At 49.3% G+C, this 25,343-nt stretch overlaps 1 protein-coding gene across 1 annotated transcript in view; it reads left to right on the forward strand.

Moving 5' to 3' along the window:
- Positions 1–801: 801 nt before the first annotated feature.
- The window catches only part of LOC149351347 (nose resistant to fluoxetine protein 6-like), a 31,716-nt gene continuing 7,174 nt past the window's right edge, over positions 802–25,343 (forward strand). The window contains exons 1-9 of the mRNA XM_089580696.1: positions 802–1,380; positions 11,964–12,175; positions 15,490–15,601; positions 16,041–16,128; positions 20,499–20,587; positions 21,167–21,349; positions 22,509–22,602; positions 23,863–23,949; positions 24,678–24,843. Coding sequence (XP_089436822.1) covers positions 1,062–1,380; positions 11,964–12,175; positions 15,490–15,601; positions 16,041–16,128; positions 20,499–20,587; positions 21,167–21,349; positions 22,509–22,602; positions 23,863–23,949; positions 24,678–24,843 — 1,350 coding nt within the window. The 5' untranslated portion in view covers positions 802–1,061. The remainder of the gene's footprint in view (positions 1,381–11,963; positions 12,176–15,489; positions 15,602–16,040; positions 16,129–20,498; positions 20,588–21,166; positions 21,350–22,508; positions 22,603–23,862; positions 23,950–24,677; positions 24,844–25,343) is intronic.

Here is a 25,343-nt window from a genome sequence, read left to right on the forward strand (position 1 = left end):
GGAGCAAATCGGACAGGTGGAGTTGAAATGGACCCGAAATTGCGCTCTGCCTAGAACACCCGCATAGGAAAGAAAACGAAAGCAAATATAATAACGAAAAAAAAAAAAGACATGCCCAGCCGAGTTTAAGCCAGGCGAGCAGTCTCATGTCATGAAATCGCGGTGAAAAAAAAGAGAAAAGAAAGAAAGAAATAAGGAAACAACGAAAGAAAAGAAAGGAAGGAAGCCATAAAAGAGGAATACGAATGCGGCCAAGGTGGGCTGTGATGCGAATGATTAACGCCGACCCGACATCTCGAGCTTCCCACGACCCGCGTTTCAAGCATCCTTTCTACACTATGGGAAAGACTCGAGAGCTGCGTCAACCTGCAAATAGATGCAGTCCGACGTCATCGTTTGGCTTTCCGTTCAGTCGCACGTCCATAACAATCGCGTGGAAGTTAGAAGCCTTCGCGTCTGCTTGCCCTTTTCTTTATCGCTCACTTTTCACGCGAACTGTTTTCGCACCGCTCGCAAGTGGACGGGAACTCCAGTCGAAGGCTGTCGACCAGCAGCAGCGGCAATTACCGCAAGCCACGCGTTGGAGAGAACGAGGAGGCGGCGAGCACACTCCCTCCTCCCATTTTTTTTTTTTTCTCTTTTGATCCGCCCTCACCGCGCCGATCTCGTGCACGCACTCGCCAGCGCCGAGAGGCCACTCGTGAGGCCATTGACGTAAAGACACGCGGACACCCTCTCTCCGCCGGCATTGGGTGAGGGGGAGGGGAAGGGGGTGTCCCCATCACGGCCACAAAGGCCCCCCGCGTCCAAGGCTGATTTCCATACGGCGACCAGAGCCTCGTGCAACTCACACGCCCAGACACCTGAGGCCCGAGGGGGCGCGAGCTTTTAGAGACCGCGGTGCCATCCCTTCCCGCACAGAGAAGCCCAGACGACTCCCCGGAGGAGGCTGCTCCCGCGCCACTCACACTCCCGACGGCTCCTCGATCGGAAGCACAGCGTCACACGCCAGCCTTGCGTTGCGCTCTGACTGTCGCGCGGCTTCACCCCCGAGTTACGCCATGCGGGCGCTGGGCCGAATCGTGGCGCTCCTCTTCGGGGCTGCTGTCCTGCTCGCCGGTGCTCCACTGACTGCCGTCGCGCAGAACGCCACCGACGAAGAACTAGTGACGCTCGCCGACATCCTCGAGGCCACGACAACGCAGGCGCCGCAGCCGAACATGCTGGAGCGCATGCGTAAGATGGTCCGAGAGCGCATCGATGAATCCTACGACAGCATGTCCGAACGGTTTCTGTCGGCCAAAATTTCGCCGCCCTGTGCCATCAAGCTGCTCAAGTTCGTCCACGCGCTGCGAAACTTCGAGTCTTGGACGCTACGAAGTGAGTACCGATGATCCTCGTTTTCTTTTGCGCTGCAGCCCTGCTTGGGAGTGAAACTGTACAGATTGCTTGACCCTTCCGGGGCTCGGGAGGATTTCAAAAGAAGTGCCATTTTTTTTTTTACCTTGAAATATAGTCAGCATAGTACACATTACAAAACTTTGATGAGCTGATGGAAGCGGCCGCAACCTGCGTTGTAGCCCATGTGTGAAAAGGACGCGCCTACTCTGTCCTTTGGCACATGAGCTATTTGACAGGATCCGCTTTAGCAAATGACATTCAGTCACAAGACAGATTTCGAAATTGCCGAGCAGGGTAACATTACTGAGCCGGCATACGTGGCCAAGTAGTTCAGGAACACAGAACAAAAAATCATAAGCAGCAAGACAAACAGTCTGATTGTCTTTAAAACCAAGTACCCATGGTATTGAGTATCCGTCTGCGCCTCACGATTGAAATCACTGCATCTAAAACACCTGCGAGCCTTAGCTGCAGCTGACGCGAATTGCGCTCGATCTGTCGTTTTCTCGTTCATTCGACCACACGCGTAGAAGACCCGGCGTGAGATGGATTGCCCCGATATCTTGTTGTCGCCACGAGACATGACGTCGTATGCCAACCGCCGGGGCAGCATGGAATCCCAGCGCGTTGTCGATTAATCTCTCGCGCTGTCGTCTGCAGAACGCGCGCCGCGTAGACAGTCCAGGGAAGCCCGCCTGCAGGGAAAACACTGGCGGCGGAGAATCCCCACGTGCCGCGGCGTGTTCACCAGCGGGCGTTACACAATATCCGAAGGTAGAGAGATTGACGAGTGCCGTTTACATTGCCCGAGCGCTGGCGCTAGCAAAGGCAATAGCGGAGGTTAACCGCTGCACGCAGAAAACGGGTGCAAGGTGCGCAAGGGCGCCCGGAGCGGAGCCTTCCGGCGTCACCTGCAACGCGCGGCCTTCGCGCCCCACTGAACAAACACGCGCCGCGGTCTGGGCCAAGCAAAGATGTAGGAGGGGCAGTTGATCACAAACTTCTGCGGCTGGCGCGGCCGAGGTATCACGGGTGAGTTTTCGGCCGTTGTTCGGAGCGGCTGCGTCTCCCGACGGAGGCCGCAGCTTCCTTGCCAGGTTCACTGCGTCTTGATCTTGCCGCTCAGACCGGATAACAACGACACAGACGAGCTTCGACGCGGCGATCTCTGGATGGCGCGAGAGCGAACGTCTTTCTCTCCGCGTGAACGGGACGAAGAAGGCGCCGTTTTTGCACACAGGCTATCGTGTATCGTTTGTCACTTCACACTCCTCTTATATGTTCGTTCTTCCCTTTCTCCACTTGCGACGCAATCGCCGCTGCCCCTGACCCCGTTTCGCAGTACGGCAAGAACGACACCCTTGAAGCGGTGCAGTGCAACAGAAGCGAGCTATACGCGCGCGTAATTGTACCGCACCACTTTTACAGGATGTTTCAATGTCTCTTTCTTAAATATTGCTCGCACGGAAGCCTCACGCTCTCGTAAACGGCGCACCAAATGCTGCACGTGTGAAGTATTGTTCACAACGTGGGAGACAAAAGGAGAGATCCTTCGCGTGGCTTGTACGCGTTAAATAGTAAATAAGGCGTTTGCTGCACATCAACTGTCCACTTACACGAAGCAGAAGGAAGGTAAGAGACGCACGGCAAGGGACGCACAGAAGCAGCAGGCGCATAGTGATCAGGAAAATGTAAGCAGACCCGCCTTGGAAAATGTCAGTCGGACTTCTACTCGTAGCTCATCTTTTACTGGTTGTGGTGAGATGGTATACTCGAATACAAAACAGCAAAGCGCTGTTGGCCGTTATATCGACACAACGTTAATTTATTCTGCGCCATACCTTCGCATCTTAATGAAAAAACTGCGCATTGAATGGCGACTGAGGAATTAAAAAACCCTCAGTACTGCACGCTTCTTCGGCGCGCTGCATTGCAAACCTGTCTCCCATGTGATTCTTTCTGGGATTGAGAATTGCTACGTCCTCTGTCGCAACCACGATAAAGAAGTGAGAGGCTAATTTTTCACATTCTTGTAACCACAGAGCAAACAAGTCGGTTGCCTGTAATGAAAGAAGATAATAAAATAAGCCTCGCTTACAATTTTCAACGTATACAGAGAAGTTCGTAAATGGGCAGCATCTTGCCGGCATAAAAATGACACTTTGGAACGGGTAACGCCATTAAGTTCAACAATCCTTTTCGGGTGCGCGTGAGAAGCTCTTAACCTTCGCTTCACAACATTCCCTTCTTGCGAAGCAAACACAAGCCTGTCGACGGAGGCGAAATACATAAAAACGCATGTGCGCTGTTCGATGTCAGCCCACGTTAAAAAGATGCGCCAGTGGTCGAAATTTATCTCGAACCCTCCAGTACGGCGTCCCTCACAACCCAAGCGCGCAGGGGTGCGTTAAATCTCACAAACGCAGCGAGAACAAATCCCGGCTTCATAACTAACAAATTATAGCGCCAGCCACTCCGCAAGGCGGGTAGAAACAGCCCAGGTAGAAAGCCACTAGTGTAATGTTGATAAGGTTGGAAAATTCGTTTCGAAGCCTTTGCTATCTACGGTTCTCGGGGCCACATTGCGCACTGGAACCTACTAAACGCACGCAGATGGACGCAGTGCAAGGTCGCTGGCTGGTTCAAGCCGCACCTTTTCTCTTACGAGCGGAAGCGAGCCGGATGTGCCCTTCGTGCTGATTTGCATCGGTGTTATGGGTGCCTGAGCAATACCGCTGCGAGAAGCGCAATCTCTCAACCGCTGAAATATCGAGGTCCGGAGGCGGAAGGCAGTGAAGTCACCAAATGAAGGACATCTGATTTTGTTCATCGATTCCGCCGCTGAGAGGTCTTATCATTTGTTCCAGTTTGGTGAAAGTTTCTCTTACAGAATATCGGAATATCGGGCAGTAGCCTGGTTAACAAAAGCGGAAGCAAGTTAATGATACGCTCTGAACCCTTGGCTCGGCTGATGCCAATATCTGAGTCTGGTGTGTTTCTTCTCTTTTTTTGCGTGTGTGGCGCAAAGAGAAAAAAGAAAAGGAAACGAACACCTTCCACAGTTCGAGACGGTATTTCTTAGCGTGTACGAGTGCCGCTCTTGATGTAAAGCGCGTGAATAAAAACATCTCGTGTCGTAATAGCTCCAAAATGAAATTCAGGAGCGGAAGAAGATGTGATATTCTTGACCAAGTTTTTAAAACCAGCAGAGCCGACTTGCGACTTGATTTTGCAGCCATGAGAAGGAGAGAGAGAGTAAGCTTCAGGCTTCAAGGCTTGGAGCGGGGACACACATAGATTTAGTGACCGAATACGGTCGTTCTGTCCGAAATTCTCGACTCAGTTGCTAGCCGTATACCAAGGGCGCTGAAGTCTAATGTGCCTCACTCAAGCGCGTCAGCTTATTTTCATCTCCGAATTGTGCATAATAGCTACGCACAGTTGATAGCTACGTGGTAGGAACGAGAGCCGACGATGCGGGGACGTGAGCCACCGTTGGAATGCTCCAAAGGTTTTGCCGTGCCGCCAAATGTTTCTAAGAAAGCGGTTGTTATTCAAAAGGTACGCTGAAATGTGCTTTTTTTAGCAAAGCTGGCCCGTGACGCCGTTGGTTGACAGTGCAGAAGAGATGAGGTCTATTTGGGAGGGCCAGCTCGAACGATTAGACACGGACGGCGTAGAGAGAATGACAGGACACACATTTGGCCGTGCCGCATGAAATCGACCGAACCAACTATAGCCCCGAACGGCGCAGCTGTACTTCTACAGTAGATGGAGGCCTGCTACAAATGGTTCCCAGAAAAGCGTAGGGCAGATGTGCTCTGTGACGCGCTGATTACAAGTCCGGGGGATTTCAAGCAGGCGAGATCTGCGGTGAATAATTTCCAAATGTATGTGGGTTACACTGTAGGCAGACGCCGCACTGAATTGCCATGGATGCCTGGAAGTGCGTGAAGGGTAGTTCATAGGCAGAGAAAAATTGAGCCGCCAAGTAGCTGTAGTTTCACAAGTAAACAGTCAGTACTGGAACTGAACAGGCCTTAATGATGCCAGCCTTAACACTTTGAGAGTCGTCTCATCGATCTCTCGAGGCTAATGACTGCCGGTTTGAGGACAGACCGCGGTATCTGCAATATGTGGTGGAACACATATGTAGCTAAAATTTGCGCTACTGTTTCGTTACTCATAAATCATCTTCATATTAGTGGGCAACCATGATCATTACTTTTTCTTTGTTTTGTCTTGGTTAGCCGATATATAGGCGACATTAATAGCGTCTCCTGCCGAAAGCATGAACCGCAGCAGTAGCAAGCGTGCTTATCTCCGCTGAGCCATGACGCTGCTCCGCACAAAGTGGTCTCCGTAATAACCGTCCAAGAAGCAGGGCAATGTACAGCCACATTCATTCACTATGAGACGGCCAAAATGGTCTGTTTGTCTCACGTCGTTCACGCTCCGCGAACAGGTAGTCCAAGGACAGCAGTAAAGACGGCTTTCGAGACATCGGTGTCTTACATTTTGGTCGGCTAAGGCCGCTGGTTCGCTGCTAATGTTTGCTAGCGTTCCGTTGACTCGGCATGTAAGCCCAGAGAAATTCCCCTCGGCACTGCTAAAAAATGCTCACTGACGAGCAGCTACTTTGCGAAGCTCTTTTGCTCTACGCATGCTGCCGCACTTATTTAAGGAGATGCGCTTATCTTTTTCTTCAAGGATGGTGCACGACTTTATGCTGCTCGCGTAGCATCCTCTAGCCGTGCCTGGAAGGTGTCGTGCTTTCAGACGTGCCGTACCCTTGCCTCCTCCATAAATGGGTAAAGTTTGCGCCACTCTGGCGCACGGATGGAAACGAGTTGGTCTAGTTCGAGCTGCAGCTCTGTGCGCGAGGAGACCGGGGTTTTGGAGAGGGACTCGCTGCTCGCGAGGTTGCAGAGCGCGGCCGCGGAGCGTCGCCCGGTGGAAGCGTCTAACCTGTTATCGACGATGCCTCTAAACGCGCCCGCCGGGCAGCCTTGCGGGCCGCCGGAGGCATAACTCGGCGCGCCGGCGCCACACACTGCAGCCTTGAACGCGGGCCGGTCGCGTGCCGCCTGAGAAACGCGGCCGACGCATCGGACCCGATGATCGCTCAGAGGCGAAAGCCCATTTCTCGAACGAGGGCAGCGGTGAAGGTTGCCGGGCGTTGAAAACACGGAAGCTTGTCCTCGAGCGAGCGGAAGCTGCCGAGCTCCTCGGGGCGCCCCAGAAACAATGGCCGCGGACGCGCTGCCACAGAGGAAAGGTCCAGGGGTGCATGAAAGAAGAAGGGGGGGCTATGTTGAAGAAGAAATGCAGAATGCAAATGGAGTGGCCACGCGGGATGTGCTTCCAGAAGGGGAGACGCATTGTGAGGAAGCGGCGGCTGACACGCATCGGGCCCGTATTGAGATGAAAATGGGTTCGCTCGTTCCAAAAGCAAATGTGCCGTCGAAGGTCGCTTTAATTAACGGCCTTGAAGTCTCCCCCTCTGTCAGCACTTGCTACACGATGCGAATCGTGTACGCACGTGACGCAACGCGGATACGGCGTGCGCTGGAGACGGCAGCGGCGTGGCACTCCTGCTGTGCTGGCTGGGCTAAATTGGGAGTAGGCTGATTAAAAAAGAAAGGAACCGACGTCAGTAGCGTGCAACGTAAAGCGTTCGCGCTACACTGGAGTATGCGGTTGACTCCGCAAGGGCGGAAGAGCGTTTTTCAGTGTTCAACTACTCGCGAAGGTGCACAGGTTACGGTTGCAAGTTTTGCCCGACAGCTTGGGCGGACAGGAAGGGAAAGAAACAACACTGGATCGGAAGCCGGATGCGGCGCTAGCTTGCACAGAGCAACTTCGTGCGGCATAGGAGCGAAGGGCATACCTTCCGCGGCGGCGCAACGACTGCGGTGATCTGATGCTTAAACCGGGGCCACCAGTTGGGTTTCGCTGCGCTGACTGAGCGCGAAACTGGGCAGCGAGCATGTGCTGAGTTTTCAGTGCCTTTTAAGCAACTCTCAAGTGGTCCAAATTAATCCGGATGACCTCAGTACGTCTCTACAACTCACAAAAATGGAACAGCTTGCTGCTTACCGCTGAGGAAAGCTCGTTCAAGCGTTAGCTTGTGCCCTGCGCAGCCAACCAATGGATCCGTGCATGTGGTGCTCGAGCTGGCAGCGCGATGAATGTTTTTACCAGCGTGAAAGTTCGTGCCACAAGACGGGAGGAACATGCAGAGGTGACACTTGGGGGCGCTCAGTTTAAGCGTAGGTGTATTCGCGTATCCAGCAGTTAAGCGCACAGCTCACTTTGGTTCCGACTCGTTATGGCACTGCACTTCACTGGACTTCTAAGATTCCTCTATACGTATATGCGGATATGGGTAAATGATTTATTTAGTGGTGCGCGAATAGTACTTTTTCGAAGCCGAATCGAAGACGATAGGCTAGCTTTGCTACCGAATTGAGTATGAATAGAGTAGCGAAAAAGTGAGTCGAATGCGAATCGAATACGGAAAGAATTGAATGGAATACGAATCGAATATTCGTACAAAATGATTATTCATGCGAAACAGTGAAGCCCTAGGGAAGGCGCTCTAAGTGATGAAATTAAAGCTGTAGCTGTCGAAAGGTTCAAACATGAATTTTCACCAGAGGGACACGCAGCATAAAGTCAGTATACTAATGCACCAAATATCAGCAGGTGAGAGGGACGAGAGTCCGATATCGCGCACGAACGCAGGGTTTGCTCTACCTGCAGCTGAACCGTGTCGCGTTGCCCAATATTGCAGGCCATACGCCAGATAATTATGAATGCCGACACCCAAATGGACCGCGTGACGGCACTGAACCTCGTTCCCGCATACACAGGTCGTGACAGCATGCTGTACGGCATCGGTGTGAGCACTGCTTTTCGAAAAAACAACAACAACTATAGCATGCTCTATTCCAACTTTGTGCGAACTATTCAAAAACTATTCCAAAAAGAACGGATTCGATTCGTTGCGAAAAATTTTGAACATTCACTACTTAATTCGTTCAGCGCATCTAATAACAGATGCTCGATTCGCTATTCGAAAATTTCGGATATACGCTTACCCGTACTAATTATTTATACACCGGGACATCAGCTTCGGTCTTTGTGTCCTATTTTCTTTCACAGCGTAGGCAAATAATGCGTTCAGCTATTCTGTTGGTTAAAACAACGAATAAATGGGCAAACACTTTCCTTACCGTTTAACAATGACAACGTAGGAGAAGTGTGAAACATTTCTCTTGGCATTTTATTGGTAAAGTGGGTGACTGTTGTAGAAACATCCTACTGCGGCACTGACCTGAGCCAAGTGTGCAGACGCTGCGAATTTTTGTTTAAGAATTGAAAACAAAGCCCGAATACGGCTCCCATGAGACTACAGACCATGGTTCTATCATCCATCAGTGCACTACTGCCATGTGGCTCAGCATTCACAGCGCTCTGAGGCGTTTAATCCCGTTGGCGCCATGCCTTCGTCCACGAGCACCGATTAGTCACGTCAAGTAGCACCCGCAATCTCTCGTCATTAGGCTGTCAGAAACGTCGGCATAATGCAGCATTTTAATGATGCCACGTTGCCTCCACTGGGAAAAAAAAGAAAAAAAAAAAGCCTTTTCCTCCATCTGAAGGTTTCAAAGATACTGCCAGTCTGAGGGCGGTGACGCAGCTGGAGACGTTGTAATGATCCTTGCCTGATTAGAAAAGCCAGTGACGTATGTTCGCCAAGTGCCTCGCATAATTGCCGCGGTTCAGTGTTCTTCGAGGGCACGCTTTGGGTGCGAAAATAAACCCGTAAGACAAAAGAAGCGCTGGAAAGAAAAGCAGCTTCTTTATTCTCGACACTTTCGCTCCTCTTGACGCCAACTCTTGGAAGATGTCTGTGTATATACATAAGCACACACATACAGCGAGCGTCAGTTAAATATTTATTCCACGGGGCAACAAACTGCGCGAAGAATTACGAGCGGACATTAGCGGTCAGGTTACGCTCTCGGTCATGGCGCCGGTCCTGTCCCCGGGTTGCGTTGTAGTTGTTTATCGGAAGCCAAGTAAACGTGAAAGGAACACACGACTCGAATAGCGTCTGACCCGAGAAGCGCGGAATGAAACATTTATGGGCTCTTGGTGAGTGGAGAACAATAGGGTGGAGGCGTTCGTTAAACTTACCTTTCCGTGAAATATTTACGAGCCAAGCAGTCACGCCGGCGCAGCAGGGGAGACAAAGCATTGCGCAACGGCCTCCCGCCATGACGCTCGCTCCCCTCTCGCCCGAATAGCAGCAGCGATGAGAGGGAGGGGCGCAAACAAGAACTCCGCTTTGTTCTGGCATGTTTTTCTCGCTTCGGATAACTGACTGCATGGCCGACAACCCCCGAGACACGGCGATAGACGAAGATGCCACGCGCTGCAGTCAACGCGCGCGGAAAACAGCTGCCTTCTGGTGGTGGCACAAATGGCTCCGCGAGAGCCCGCGAAGGAGGAGGCGTGGAAGAGGTGGCTTTGCTTCTTTCGCGTTACCGTTGCGCGTGCAAGAAAGGCGTCGTGGCGCTGGGAAGCAGGTCCCTCAAGATAAGTGCGCAGACCACGCTCACCGGAAATTGCTGTGAACGCTTAGCTAACGGAGTTCGCACGACCTTGACAAGTTCGATCTTTGCTCTTCTTGTATGAGGTCCCAAAGAAAGGGAAAATTTATTTGCCCTTCAGAAAAGGGCTTCCGTAGCGCTGGCGACGGCGGGGGGTCCTCGCGACGTGTCTCTGTTAGCGAACGTGCCACGTGCCGAAGGCCCAGATAATTCGAACAGGGCGCATTGATTAGCTGGGATCTTTATTTTTTTTTTTTTTCGTGACGCGTCTCGCAAGCCACGCCACTTCACAGTTCCACGATTGTTTTCGAGGCGTGCAGCAAAGTGCGCAATGTTGACTTTTATTCCCTTCACGGACGAGTTAGGGATAACTTGCTCGCGGGATGTCCAAGTCAGTGCACCTTCGTGATGAAGGGTAGTTCGCTTCACATTGCGATAGAGACGCTGGCTGAATATGTAATGCAGGCACTCATAACTGTATCCCTGTTTGCGTTTGATAAAGCATAGAGAATTAAGACACGAATTCGTGCCTACTCTGCTTACACGCAGGGCGCTCTCGGAGTCCGCCGACAGGCTTACCGCTGTCGTTTCATTCACCCCTTTGAAAAAACCAGCCGCCTTCAGGGTGTGTGCCTGACGCAAACGACTTGCCGTCTGTTCACCTCCCCCGATAGCTATTAGGCCGGCTTTGCCATTTCAGGACAACGCCGTTGCAACGCGTGTCGCGAGGTTATGCAGTACTCTGTGAAAACAAACAAGACAGAAGGTGGCTGGAGGACGACCGCACAGACAGACGACCGGTCTGAAAGCAAGAAAAGAAACGCCGTCATGCCTCCCCGCGGTAATCTGGGGCTTTTGATATCGGTGGCCTTGTTTGGTAGGCAGGGTTTGGCGGAACCAGTTTATGAGCTGCCGGCGGAGTTTCCAATGCCGCCGCCGCACAGCCAGTTTCAAGAACCGAATGGTTTACTTTCTACCAACTCATACCCCTGCTGAAAAAAAAAAAATGGCAGGCAGTTCCGCATCGCTAAGTACGAAATATTGTGCGGAAGCACGGTTTTTTTGCAGGTGGACATCACCCCCCCCTCCCCCCTTCGAAAAAAAAAAAAAAGTTTCTCGGCCAAAGGTGCGTTCCATAAATTGACGACTGTGTGTGTGCGGTAAAAATACGGGCCCATCTCCGACTGTGTCATCTTTCTTCTTCGTGATGACAACTGCCTTGCCGAATGGGACAGGATATATGTCTCAGTTCCGGGCAAGGCTTTTTTTTTTCTTTTGACAGCAATGGTAGCTATGGACGTTCTGCAGGTCCGTCAACTTATCAAGATAATTTAACATTCTCTACTAGGCTATTCTTTTGAAGCACGCCCGTGCTCATATGCGGTCATTCAATTATTCTTCAAATTGATAGCCTAATTTTGTTCAGCCATTAAACGGCTAAGTTTTAGAAGAGGCTGCAAGTTTCACCCTCAGTTCTAGCGCAGATCGCGGCGAAAGAAGGAGCGTGATCATGATGAATGTAGCACGAAGGACAACGACAATACGAACAAGTACGACACGATGCGAGTGCTCGTGTTGTGCCATATTTCGTTCTGTTGCCCTCGTTAGAGGTCCTCGTTCTTTGCGCTATTTTCACCACGAATCCGATTCCGCCGGAGTGCTTCTTGTAGTCTTGTTGTATGCACCCTTGTCCGAACGCCGGTCGGTTGCCGCTCTCTGCGAGCACTTGCCGGAGCAAGTCTCACGGTCTTGTATTTCCGTTCAGTCTAACTTATGCTGGAAGTACAAACTACGAACGCCGGTCGGTTGCCGCTCTCTGCGAGCACTTGCCGGAGCAAGTCTCACGGTCTTGTATTTCCGTTCAGTCTAACTTATGCTGGAAGTACAAACTACCTCGGTTAGAAAATGCAGCGGTCGTAACCCGGCGCCTTCCTCTTGCAGTGATCGATGCCTCGGGCAAGTACCCCACTGGCCTGTTCCAGGGGTCTCTGTCCGACCTGGGCGCCTACGACCAGTGCATCGAGACGGTGGTGCGCGACGAGTACGGCGGAGAGAAGGTGCGCGCCCAGTATTGCAACGTGCACATCAAGGTGGATGGGGACATGTCCTTCTTCGAACACGTGGACGACGCCCTGCGTCTCTCGCACCGCAGGGTACGTAGCTGGTTGTTTCACTCTGGTCCCGGGCGGTAAAACCGAGCAGTCTTTGCGAAGCTCAAGTCTTCGGGGAGGAGGTTCCACCTACAGCCTGAGTGCACTTCGAACGGGAAAGTGAGAGTAGGCCTGGTCATGTAATCATGTAATCTTTGTACAACATTAGGTGTGACCCGCAGCATACTATTCCTGAGCGCGAAATATTCAGCAGCATACTATTCCTGAGCGCATGCTATTCCGTGAGCACGAAAAGCATAGCACTGTCTGCGCTACAGCGCATGGCCAGTAAGGCCTCGTTTCGAGCCCTATCTACGCAACTTCTAACTTCAACTGGGTACTCAGGGGCAGATCGTTCACGCTCTCTCGACAAGTGGGCTCGTGACTGTAGGTAATCAATTCTGTTCCTTCTTTCATAACTGCGAGAAGCCTTCAGCTGGATTCTTTCGATGGCGGTGAAACGATTTTGTGCTGCGAGTGAAAAAGGTGTCAAAATTTGCTTCCGCGAAGAAAAGCCAGCCGAAAGCGGGCAGCCTCGCTTGGAAAGGAAACGCTGACCTCTTCCTTCCAGGTACAGGCTCCTCGCTTGCTATAGAACGGAAAGGTGAGAGCGTGCGTAGATCCACGAACCGCGACTCGCATAAGAGAAGCAATGAAACATAGTAGGCGCTGGACGCCGTGATTATTGCTGTGACAGATAGCCAATGTGATATACGCCCTCATGGTGGTAGGTACGAAGCTTGGCACCCGGCGCTGTTACCGGACTGTGTGAGGGGGCGCAGACTACTCCCACTTGATGATTAATTCAGTGACAAAACCAAGGACCTGATTCCCAAGGCATTACGCATGCCTTCGCGCGCGAGAATGATTTGTGATCGGTCACCGGCGCTTAGCTATCGCTTCGTCGGAATTCGTGACTCGCTAGTGCACAGGCGCTGGCTGGCCGCGAACCGTCACCTTACGCGCATGCAGGTTAACTAATTTAGAAGAGTAGAACGCAGATCTTGTTGACATGTCTTCATAGAACACGGCGCACGGCAAGAAGGGACAAACAGAATGAAAAGACACGACGAAAATGAGCGCATAATAAGTGAAGTGAATCAGAAAACTCCGCTTCCGGTGAGCGCATGCTCAATTGATGCGGAGGTCAGAACGCATACTTATTTTACAGAATATGTGATTGCTCAGATGTTTAGGGGAATCCCCCAAGGTAGAGTAGATTTGTAATAAGGCAGTAATTACTCATTGGCATCCACCCAAGCGCAGTCATGCGGCTACAAATGAAATCTATACAGCTTCCACGTGGAAGCCGTTATAAAGTTTATGCGGAAGCTATGTAGCTTTCCTTTGTAGCCGTATGAGTACGCTTGGGTAGATGCCAGTGAGTAAGTACTTTCTTATTGCAATATATGATTATTTCAGGGGAGCTCAGAACTGCAAATACATTGTAGGAACTTAAAGATGGTGGGCTTAGAGTCGCGTTGTAGCCTATACTTGCTGCCTACTTCGTCGTCCAAAGTATAGGCCCAGGGGAATAAAACAAAGGTGATCTATCGGTAGGATAGCTAGGACTGGCATCCGATCCGCTGCACTTCTGACTCCGTTAATCATTTCGCCAAGCAGGAGCTGCCCAACCACTGCTTTAAAAATTGCTAAGCGACACCCACGTCCCGAGTTGTCCTTTTCACGGCATGTTTTTCAGGAATATATATATATATATGTTTTATGTTCTCTGATGTGACTTTCTATAGTTAGAACACATGCGGCTGGCTGAAATGGGCAATCTGTGATGCAGCGACCGCTTACTGCTCTACAGCTTTTGTCACAAAGAGATGTTTAGTTTTTAATTTTGCTGGAGCTTAGCTGGCATCTAGTCACAAGTGTGTCACTTTTAAGCTGCTTATGGCGAACGTTAGTCGATGTATGTCCATGCGGGATTACTACGCCGCTTACTCAGCCGTCATGACGCGAGAACACTGCATTGATCTTTCACTTAACTCCGCATCTGACAGAGGCTAGCCGCCTACTTTCCCCGCTTAATCTCAGCACCGGCGGAAGCCCATTACGCCCTTCCTACGGTACACGTCGCCAACTCAGTTTATGAGTATTATATTTATTACTTTATGCTCCCCGCTCCGTGAAAGCGGCCCTGCGCTAGCGGACCGTAACCGACCGACCTCCACCGCTGACGTGGCCGAGTTCGTCTGCTCGAGTGAGGAGGAGGTCGGTATCGGTTTCCGACCTTGGCGCCGTATCAGAGAGGAAAGGAACGGAGCAAAATGCCAAATAGTGGCGAGAAATACCCGGTGCGAAAGTATGCGTTCGAAATGTGTTTTACCGCGGACGAACTACCGCGCCGCTTCCCGGTACTCGTTCGTTCATTCAAAAACGGTTCCTTGAAATCCCGGCGCAAAGGACAAATTGCGCGCATAGACTGAAACGGGCTTCTCGAGAGGAGCCTCGATTGTTTGCACGACGCCCATCTGTGGACGCGCCCTTGCGGTTATTTTCTCGGTGTCTTTCTCGAAGAGTCCCCGTGTTGCGAGATGCTATATAAGAGATAAAAAGGAGCTCCTGAGAGAAACTGAGGAGGGGGGGAGGGGGCTGTGGCCAGATCCGGGATGGTTTTTCGAAGGAAGCTCTGCGCTACAGCGACGAACAAGCCTGCAATCTTTTCTTGACGCTGCAAAAGAGTAGTACGCGTGAAAAAAAAAAAAAAAGACTAAAGCTGCTCCTTTATACCTTATTACTACAGAAAATTCATTTTAGGGCCTATACACTATAACGGTTTGTTTCATTCCATCTTATTCCGTCTGTAGTTACCATCCGTCGCACCGAGCGACGAATTCCTTGCTACAGCGCAGGTTCGGCAGTTTTCGCGTCTATGAAGCACTTCATAAGGAAATGATTGGAGTAGAATTGTAGCAGTGGTCGCTTTAAAATATCGGCCCTCAGTGGGCTTTTTTTTGTTTTTACTTTGAACAACACGACATTTTCGCTTATTAGAAGCCTAACTATTAATTGCGATCGCAATACCCGAACGGTTTTCCACGTCCACTCCACATGAGGTTTGTCACAACCCTTCAAAGTGCGAAGCCGGCGTACTGCAATGATCTTTGCCAATAAACTCTTTTCCGTCGCTATAATCCGATCCTATAAATGGCGGTGGAGCTGTGGACCTATAGACCTTTCGACTAGGAGTGAGAACTATCTAAATGGAACAGAATTCACCTAGAGCGCCTTTGCTATCCAACCATGAGATGATGCCTAAGAACTAGCACTTGACATGCTTCTTTCTTTTTTCATTTTTCTTTCAGACGCCGACCTTTTCTAGGTTCCAGAACAGCGAAATCGTTCATGGTGTCAAAATTGGGCTTTGCATAGTACAGGAGTGCAAACCAGAGGACATTGAAGCCATCGCCGGTGTTTGTAAGCGACAATTTTTCCGCCTGTTGTCTTCTATCTAGTTTATCTTTGCGCGCCACCGCATTTTATCGGGCCTTTCACAGGCTTGCGTGCCCAGGGCTGTGGTTGCAATGAATATAAATTTACTTTGTCACCGAACGTGTTCGTAGAGAGCGCTTATAAAAAGTAACAAAAAAGGATACAGAGCTAAAAGCAGTATAAACCGGTAGGCCTAATAAACTCTGCTGAAGACATGCAACCATCTATCATTTGTTGCGATTGCAAATGCTCCCACATTGCTCAAAGCGCCGCCTTCGTGTATAGCTGGCAATAGTGGCCGTTCTCACGCTTGTAAAGTTCGCCTCCGAAGCGGGGCCGCTTCCTGCCAAAAGCGCGCAAGAGAGGGGCAAGAGAGGCGCAAGCGAGAATGTTCCTTCAGCACGTGAGGATTGCTCTTTTGCAGTGATTACTGCCGGGAATACCAAGGTCAAAGTGACGGACTGCGTAACCAACCTGCCCCCCGAGATCGACACCACGCAAGCAGTGATCATGTAAGTCTGCGAAGGTCTCACGAAGGATTAGCGGCATTCGTGGGCTTCCCAGCATGGCTCGGAAAACCACGGGAAACATTACACGTGCCCCGACGAGCTGGTCGTGTGAACTGGCCGCGTGCACGCTCCGCGGGCAACTTGCCTCGGCGAGAGCATTTTGTTAGACAAGAGGTCTTGCTCGAAAGGAACTGCTTCTTATTCTTTTCATTTCACTTGGCTCGATAGCAACTGTAAGCGTAGAGAGGTAAAGTCCTAATGTATTTCCCGTCGGCGTGCTGGTCAAGTGTGAACAGCGCAACTGCCATTGCCTGTTGTAGGCGCAAGAGTGATTACCTCGCACGTGTTTTAGACACTGATCGGGCCTCTAGTTCAAAATACGTAATATATGCAGTGATATTATTCACTAATTATTTGGGCGCTCGTTATTACTGACTTGTGAGAAACTTCGGTTGCACAGAAAATCAAGAATGTAGAAATGACTTAGCGCGTTGCTGGGAGTCCCTGTGTAAATAAGGTGCTCTCTGGAGCCCAGATACCTGGAGCTGCCTTCGTTGCAGGAAAAATCAATGAAAGAACATTGTGATTTATGTATATGCCCTCTTATCTTCTGGGAAATTAGGCGCACACCCTTCCTCACACACTGCGTTGTGAGGACTCTGTGCCTCAATTAAAGCACAAATCATGTCACTGGTTCTCGGCACGCAGTTCATACACGTAAGCAAACAGCTTCAGCGTTGGTCTTGGTAGCCATTCAGCTATTCAGTCTCCTTGTCCTGGAAGGTTCAACACAGAGTAACATAGGTCTAGTTCTTTTTAGCGCACACAAAGACGACACAGTAAAGGACGAGGAGGACAGGACAGGGCGCTACTTGCAACTGTTTTATTCGGAAAAAAAGCTGTTGAATTATACACCCCGTTTATATATATATCCCCTTTTTGAGTATATAAGTAACCTGATTTTTTTTTTCAAATACTAAAGCTGCAAGTACAGCCCTGTCCTGTCCTTCTCGTCCTTTACTGTGGCGCCTTTGTGTGCGCTAAAGAGAACTCTGAGAATGGACCAACTAGCCTCGCAATGGAAATTACTGGACCATAGGTCGAGCTCAGGCCGAAAAAAGAAAAAAAAAAAGCAACAACGTGCCATTTGTCACTTCAAGAAGGGTTTAAAGCTACCACAATATTATCTGAATAAGTATTTTCAATTTCATTTACAGCGAAGGAATGTACACTCCCTTTATGGTGCGGCTTGGCATGCAGGCTAAATGCAGCGAAGATGCGATGAATATCATGCAAATACATTGGGAGGTTGTATAGAAGGATGAGGTCGTGCAGGTAGAAGCAGTATGAGAGGGAACACGGGAGCGCGTGGCCGCTGCACTTCGCGGACCGCTTTCGCCGAAAGGGGGCGAGAATTGGCGACAAAGGCGCATACCCCAGTAAGCATGTCCCTGCTGCCGCCCGTTCTCGTCGGCTGTCGGCGATCGACAGCGCTTCGCGAAGCGGGGAGCTCACGCACTCCCGTGTTCCCTCTCATGTTGCTTCTACCTGTACATTTGTCTACAACTCAGTTTCTTGTCTTTATGACGTCAAACTTCGCTGCATCATAACGAACACTGTAATGTGCTCCCTGAAATGAAAGAAGAGAAAGAAGTCTTCTCTTCCCAAGAATTCCTTGTGACAACTTGTAAAGGATCACGGTGTACGCAGGTCCTTCGGGACTGGCCACTGGCAACTTGCGCCGCGTTCAAGACGAGTATGACGTGTCTCACAAAATAAACCGAAAACACGCGCCGGGCTGCTGGGGAATGCCGTGCGCTTGAGAACTGGTACCTCGGTATCAAGCTGCCTGTCATGCACGGCATGACGCAACAACTTCCTCCTATTTTTGCTTTTGAGCAGCGCGCCCTTGACCGGCTGACACGATCCGCGCCTTGCTACCGTCCTCGGTCCCACGTTTGCTAGGCATATCACTGTCAGGCGCCGCTCCCTCGCAGCTAATGCGCTGGACAGTCCGCGATGACGCAGTTGCGTGAAAATGACGAGGGTGCGGCTTCGGCGACGATTTTTGTATAACGACCTTCTTGCGCATGCGACGCAATGTGCAGGCGACCCCATGACTCCCTCACCGCATGTCGCTGTTGACCTCGGCCGCTCGTTGTTGCCGCTGTCGCACGGTTCGCCGGGATAAATAAGAACCTGTTTGAAACGGTCGCATCTTTTGACAAATGAGCATTCGGTGGCATAAGATGGGCCTCGGTCCTTAAAGGCTAACTTCTGGTTTAAAGCTTATAGTGCCTGAGTGAGGGGGATACGGGCTTTGAACGATAGACAAGATTGTTTATTTTTTGTGTAGTTAGGCCTAGGACACGAGCATAGCTGTTTACTTGCGTGACACTTTCGACATCGAGAGAACCGTTCCCAAGCATGATTAGGGAACTAGTCGGCAATGAATCGACGCGCGGCAGAAATGTTGCAATAGGGGCGGACTTCTCGATGCTGCGACCGGTCATGAGGGGGCAGTTTTCACCCCAGCGCGCGCAGCTACTGTGAAACGGGGAACATGTATATTCATTCCGTGAGCGAAGCTAGAAAAGCGGCACTGAGAATGTCAAAACAAGCGAATTCCGATATTGATGACGTCAGAGCGTTCTGCTGTGGGCATCTAGCCAAATTTTGACGTCAGTGTGGACGAATAGCGACAACGCATGCGGTCGGCCGCGATGACGGGCGGGGCTGGTTACGTGAGAAAAAGAGGGGGGCCTGCTCGAGGCGCCGCTGGGCGTCTGGAAATGCCCCCTTCGTCCCCCCGCCCATTCAGATTGCGCGGCCGAGTGTTGCGCCCGCTGCTCCGTCACAGTCGGCGGTTTTCTTTTCAGCGGCGCGCATTTGGCAACGGAACTGATTCTCACGCCAGGTGTAATTCATGCGAGGGTACAGCAACCGAAAGAGAAAAGAGAAAAAAAGTTCACATAGACAACCAAAGAAAGATCGACGTCGGTTAGACATGAGGAACTGCACAATAAGGCTTGTGTGCAGCTTTCTTCTGTTTGGCCAAGGCTGCGGCGTTCTTCACTATTTATCGTTTCTTGAGACGAATATTCCACGGACTGGTGGGGGTGCTGCTGATCGGCAAGGGCGCGTGTGCTCGCGCGCGTGCTTGCCGTCAGTTTATCGCCGAAGAAGGAAGTTCTCACGCGGTCCGGCAGTCAGTCGCAGCCGAGACGCGTTGCCCTGACGTCTGCATGCACTTTGCGGCGTCAGGTCGCACCCGCGACGGCTTTAGCTGCTTTATGCGAGCACTCGTTCTTTCGTTATGGGGAGAATAAAATAGGCTGCAGGTGAATAAAAAGCCGTGATTCTGTGTTTTCCCCCTTAATCGTATACGCTAACGCTAGTGCTTCTCTGAAACTTTATACAAAGGTGACAAAGGCGGAGAAACACGTGATGGACACGGAGAAGGGAAAGCCAAAAGTGCGGTGACATGCCGCGGTGTTCCAACGGCAACGCGTTCTTCCCCTGAGCACAAGGTCACGGGTTCAGTACCTGCTTACAGCAGCCGCATTTTGAAGCAAGTGCAGTAGAAAATGCACGTGTATTATATTAAGATCTCGACCCACATCAAGCAGCGCCTCAAAATTCACCAAAAATCAAAAAGACAGGCAACGAAAAGCAGCCCCAACTTGGTGGAAGTGATCTTCAGCGTTTTACTGCGCTGCACCCATTAGCCTATGGTCGCTTTGAGTCGTAAACATATCGGGTAGTTTTTTAAACTAGTGTTTACTGACAACAAATGCTGCCAGGCGAAGAGTGGTGAGCGCTATGGCAGAGTAGGGGTTCGTTCAGAAGTCGTTCGAACGCGCCATGATGGGAAGCAAAAACAGGCTTCACGCGTAGGGAAACTCTTGAAACCAGCTGGCGGTAGCTGCACATTTACCTTATTTTGCAAATAGCACCTCAAGAACTTTCAATATATGCCAGTTTACTTTTCTTACTATTCATTATATTCTCTTTCAACCAACTTTTAAGCAGCTCTCCTAACGGTAAAACGACATGTCTCCCCTTCACTCCCTGTGAACGTTTATTTGCGCTTGATTTTCTTGCGCAAAATAAGAGCACGAAGAATCTATAGAGAGGCGCTCAGATTGTCAAGCTTTTCGTTATTTATCTATGATACTGCAATTTTAATGAGGATCCAATAAAAACTGAACTAAGTAGAATTGCTGTGAAATTCAGCAGTGGTTATTTCTATGTTTTTTGCAAGAAATAATGCATGCCAATCAAATGAAGGCCATCCCATTGCTGTTACCAATAAAATCTGTAGCAGCTATATTTTTTTGTGCCTTCATGCTCATCGCTTTGCTTCCTTACAGTGGTTTCCTGGGCGTGCTCGCTTTCATCATAGCGGCAAGCACAGCAATCGACCTCTACTTAAACAAGCGACGTCGGGACGAGCCAAGAGGTATTTGCACGAGTACCGATTTGCACGAGTCCACTTCTCTGCAAGTGGACGCTTTGGGGCATTTGAATACTGCAGACGAGTGAATAGAAAGGGCAAGACTGTGATGGCCAAAACTGCGAAGTTTGAAATTCAATGCGCCTTAATGTTGACAGGAAATTACTACCACTCTTTGTTTTCTACTTCTGACGCCGAAGTGATGAATCAGTCCCCATAATAATTTCTAGATGAATATAATTTTTGTAGCCTTCATAAAGCCTAATTATGGCTTTATGAAGACTTCTCCTAAACATTCCCAGGCTCACATCGCGTGTTTGTAATACACTGTGAGCTACACTCGCTTTAGTTTGTCCGAATGCATTCCTCCTAAAAAGAGGGATCATTTTAAAAAAATTAGTTCGACTCTCCACAACAAGGGAAGTTGCGGCATAACGAGCCAGTTGAGTGATGCTCGTCTTTTGTTACATTGTCAGGCGCGCAAAATGAAAACTGCTGGAGCAGCCATATAATAAGCTTCCGTGTTCGTGGCGTCCGTCATCGCAAGAAGCATAGACGGCGCCCTGACCCGTTCGTTCATTTCAGGAACGGCCCTGACCCTCCTGTCGAGCTTCTCCATCGTGGCGAACTCCAAGATGCTGGTGAAGGTGACCGACGACAAGCAGTCCGACGCGTACAAGCTGCGGTTCCTGCACGGCATGCGCTTCTTCAGTATCGGCTGGGTGGTCCTCGGCCACTCGTACAGCACTTTCAACTTCGCCAACATGGGTGAGCACTGTCGGTATGAATGCGACGCCCTTGGTTGGCACGGGTTGGCAAATCACAGAAAAAGAAGCGCGCAAAAGTGGCACGGAACGCGATTGGCGAGGCGCTAAAAAAAATTAGGTAATCTAATCCAAGCAGGGGTGAAAACTGAACGCTCGTACACAAGGTGTTTCAGCTCAGACTTTCCACAATTTTTAAAAATAGGGTTTTGAGTTAGAAGAGCGCTGTTTTCGGCTTAGCATTGTCAGCGGTGTAGCACATCAGAATACAGCTGAAACATGCAAACTAGTAGGCTGGTTAACTAATATTGAATCGTTAACTTTTTAACTATTACCGTTCGGCTCCTCAATTATTTAGAGCCGTGTAGCCCCCCGTAAGTAATATCCATATCAGTTTTTGGAATTTCGAAAACGCGATTACCATCGGCGCTGTGGCTCAACAAAATTTGATACATCGCGCCAAAATGCAGGTGCTTTCGAGATTCTTGCAGGCAGCAACCTCTCCAGTGCACGTAACTCCTTGAAACAGCGAAAATGTGTTAGGACGTAGAGCCGACGGGAACCATGTTTTCAAACTTCTAAAAACTGATATGGATAATAATTATGGTGGGCTACAAGCCTCTCAATAACAGAGGAGCTTAACGGTCCTAGTTAAAAAGCTAACTTTTCAGTATTAGTCAACCAACCTGCTAGTTAGCACGTCTTAGCGGTATTCTGATGTACTACACCGCTGACAATGCTATGCCGAAAAAAAAGCACATCTAACTCAAAAAGCTTAATTTTAAAAATTTTAATTTCTTAGATGAAACACCCCGTACAAGGCAGAAAACATAAAGGTTCAGGTATTAGACGTTCGGGGCTTTACCAAAAAGAAAACCGAGGTGTGAAAGTGTAGCACGTTCATCCAGCGTCTTACCCTGCACTAGATTTCATGTGCTCTAGCGTTATACATGACATGACCCCCCCCCCCCCCCCAAAAAAAAAAAAAGAAAAAAAAGAAAGCAAGCGACATTGCTCCGGAGCAGACTTGTAGTACAGTCTGAAAGAAGGAAGATTTGAAAAGGGTGCACTAGAAATTGCAAGAATAGCGCTGGTTACTTGGCAACGGTGTTACTAGCATCCGTTTTTATTGTGATTGAAAATTATCTGCTCTTCTATTGCAGCTCGCCTTGTCAACGCTCTGCACTATGGAGATGACATCACATTCTGCTTCGTCATGGCTGGTTATCTCAGCGTTGATACCTTCTTGTTCCTCGCGTAAGGCTACCTTAATTTTCTTTCAAAGTGAAGCGAATTTTTCTCTTCTTCTTGGTTGTGTAATTCGGAATTTCATTCAGCTTCCACAGTGAACGTCACAACATACAACGCGACAGCACTCGAGAAGAAAGAGCGTTCTGTTCGGCACTTTGCGCAAATGACGAAAGGAACAAAAGTGCCATGGCCTCACTACATTATGTTTTCGTCCAGTATGCTCTTGGTTTTTTTTTATGTAGTGAAAATGTTGTGGGCTGTAATATATATGTGACCCAGTTTTCATTTTTTATTGCCGTTGGAGTAAGTACGTGCTATTATAATGTGCGCAAGTTATGGTATCTAAAGTATCCGGCTTTTTTTTTCTTTAAAAAAGTTGGCAGCCGAAGGCACTGATTCCTCACTCCACTTCAAACTATTTACATTGGAAGCTTACGCATTTAGCCGAATGTCCCTCCCACTTCTCGAAGCATACTGCAAAGTGCTCTTTTGTGAAGCCCACCAGCTTTCTTGTCTCCTTGCCTGTCATTTATTTAGTTGTCTGTGATATCTTCGGTAAAGGAGAAGACGCAACATAAACTAACGATCAAAGAAAAGTACCAGCATGACGTTTTGTTGCTCCAACTTTGCCGCGGCTTCTTCTGACGGCAACTTTCTCTGGACAGAGCTCGTTTTTATTTCTGAATCGTAGTCGTAGATAGTGAGGTCTGTTTCATCATTAGCGCAGTAATAAAATTGCACCCGCGTATAATTTAGGGAGTCGTTCCCAATAGCTTTGTGAGTGACTTGAACAGTTTTTGAGGACGAATTTACAGGCTGCAAAAAGTAGTTGATGGAAATGCGCTAATCAAGCCACTTCGAAATTTTCAATGCGACTCGTTAGTTGCTCCTCACCTCATTTCATCGTGTCTTACTACCGAAGGAGTGAAGAAATCCAGATTGATCGAACACGCAAGCACAGTTTGCTGCCTCTCTAGCGGATGGCAAAATAAGATGGTTTCAAGCAGAAGTACGAGTACCAGTAATACTAGATGTGCTGGGTTACTTTCCGTACAGACGTTTTCGTACGTCTGAGAAATATAACGTGACTGCAGGTCAGCATATCCAAGACATTTTTGCATAATTATATTTAGGTACTATAACTCATGACTCTCTAATAGGTTTGTTCTACTTAAAATATATGTAAAAATCTGTCGAAGAGCTATCTCATTCTTCACTTATGGTGTGATTTAATTTATTTTTCCCTTTTTGGCCCTTCGCGAACAGCGGCTACCTCCTGACGTACAACTTGCTGCGGGAGCGCTCAAATGCTCTTTGGGGTACCATTGTAGCCATCATCAGGAGATACATTCGGTAAGAATGCTCATGTCGTGCTTCGTTTCGAACGCATGCTTGAAGTAATGCCTCCTTGCGATCGTCAATAACAGGGTGCCGAAAAGTTAAAATTGCTCTTTGGTGAGCGCAGTGGCTCGATCATCGTCTCCTGACCTAGAGGAAAGCGATGCTTGGCAAAACGCTCGGGATATCCGCCGCCTGCTTTATGGGTAAACAATATACTACAGCGCCATGGGAAGTGCCACTATTTCACAGAAAAGCTATTTAGACGCAGTCGTGATATCTAAAACGAGCTAAACCACGATGAAATCACGATGAAATGAGTTGTCACACTGAGAACGCCTAAAAAAAAGGAGGCACCTTGGTATACATTAATCGGCGTCACAAGCCAAAACACAATAGAATCTGGGAGTGCATAATACAAGGACCTGCCTCGAACTATCGTGTGCATTTGATATGGTTCAGAACTCAATAATAATTGTTCCCTTTCTCAGACTCGCTCGTTGTCTTAGCAACTGGAACTGACGGCAGGCAAAATCAGACACATATAGAGCTGCGGAATCGTTAACGTGCGAGTACTGGACAGCTTGTAGATTTATCAAAAAAAGCGACGCCAGTAAAAAGTGTCCATCTTTTAATAGTTGCCTTGGTAGGTTGAGTCCTGGGTGCTTTTTTTTTTTTTAACTGGCGAGTAGCAAACGCAAGAACATGGCTCTTGAATTTCATTTTCACGTTTTCATTTTCAGGGGAACCATTCCCATCGCCTTCTGCATTATGTGCATGTTCCTCGCGCCGCTAGTGTTCCGCGGCCCTACAACGCCTACGCTCTACGAGTTATTCTACAGAGAGGTTCGCACCCAATTTTGGGCCCTGCTGCTTCAAATCAGGAACTTCACTGGAAACCTGCACATCGTAAGTGTAGTACAGAATTTGTACAAACGCATAAGCTGGTACCTTCAAGCCGTATTCCATTTAGTGCTAGGAGAGTGTATGAGTGCAACTGTAGGTGTGTGCGTTTTTAATGCTAACGTCAACAGAATGCAACACAAACAAAGGTTGAGAACCAGGACTCGCACTCTTGCGCCTTTCAAGGTTGACCATCGTGAGCGACTGCCTTGGATAATGTTCCGGCTTGAAGGCCTGTGCGACATCCACGCTGAGCAACTAGTTGGTAGAACACTGCATTACAAGCAACTGCATGCGGCTTTGCGAAGGTCCTGAGTTCGGATGCCACTGGCGGCTTCGCTGTCTTTTCTTTTGCCTCGTATTTAATTATTTTCTACGCTAACGATGACGGAACCAACTTCCCCCTGATGAACACCACCCTAGAAAAATTCCTATTCTCCTATGAATTTCTTGGTTCCAGTGGCTGTTGGCTTATTTCGTGTGGGTAGTTACTGATCAGAAACACA

The sequence above is a fragment of the Amblyomma mixtum genome, chromosome 3 (assembly GCF_055824585.1).
Source record: "Amblyomma mixtum isolate Tamu chromosome 3, ASM5582458v1, whole genome shotgun sequence".
NCBI classification, from domain to species: Eukaryota; Metazoa; Arthropoda; class Arachnida; order Ixodida; family Ixodidae; genus Amblyomma; species Amblyomma mixtum.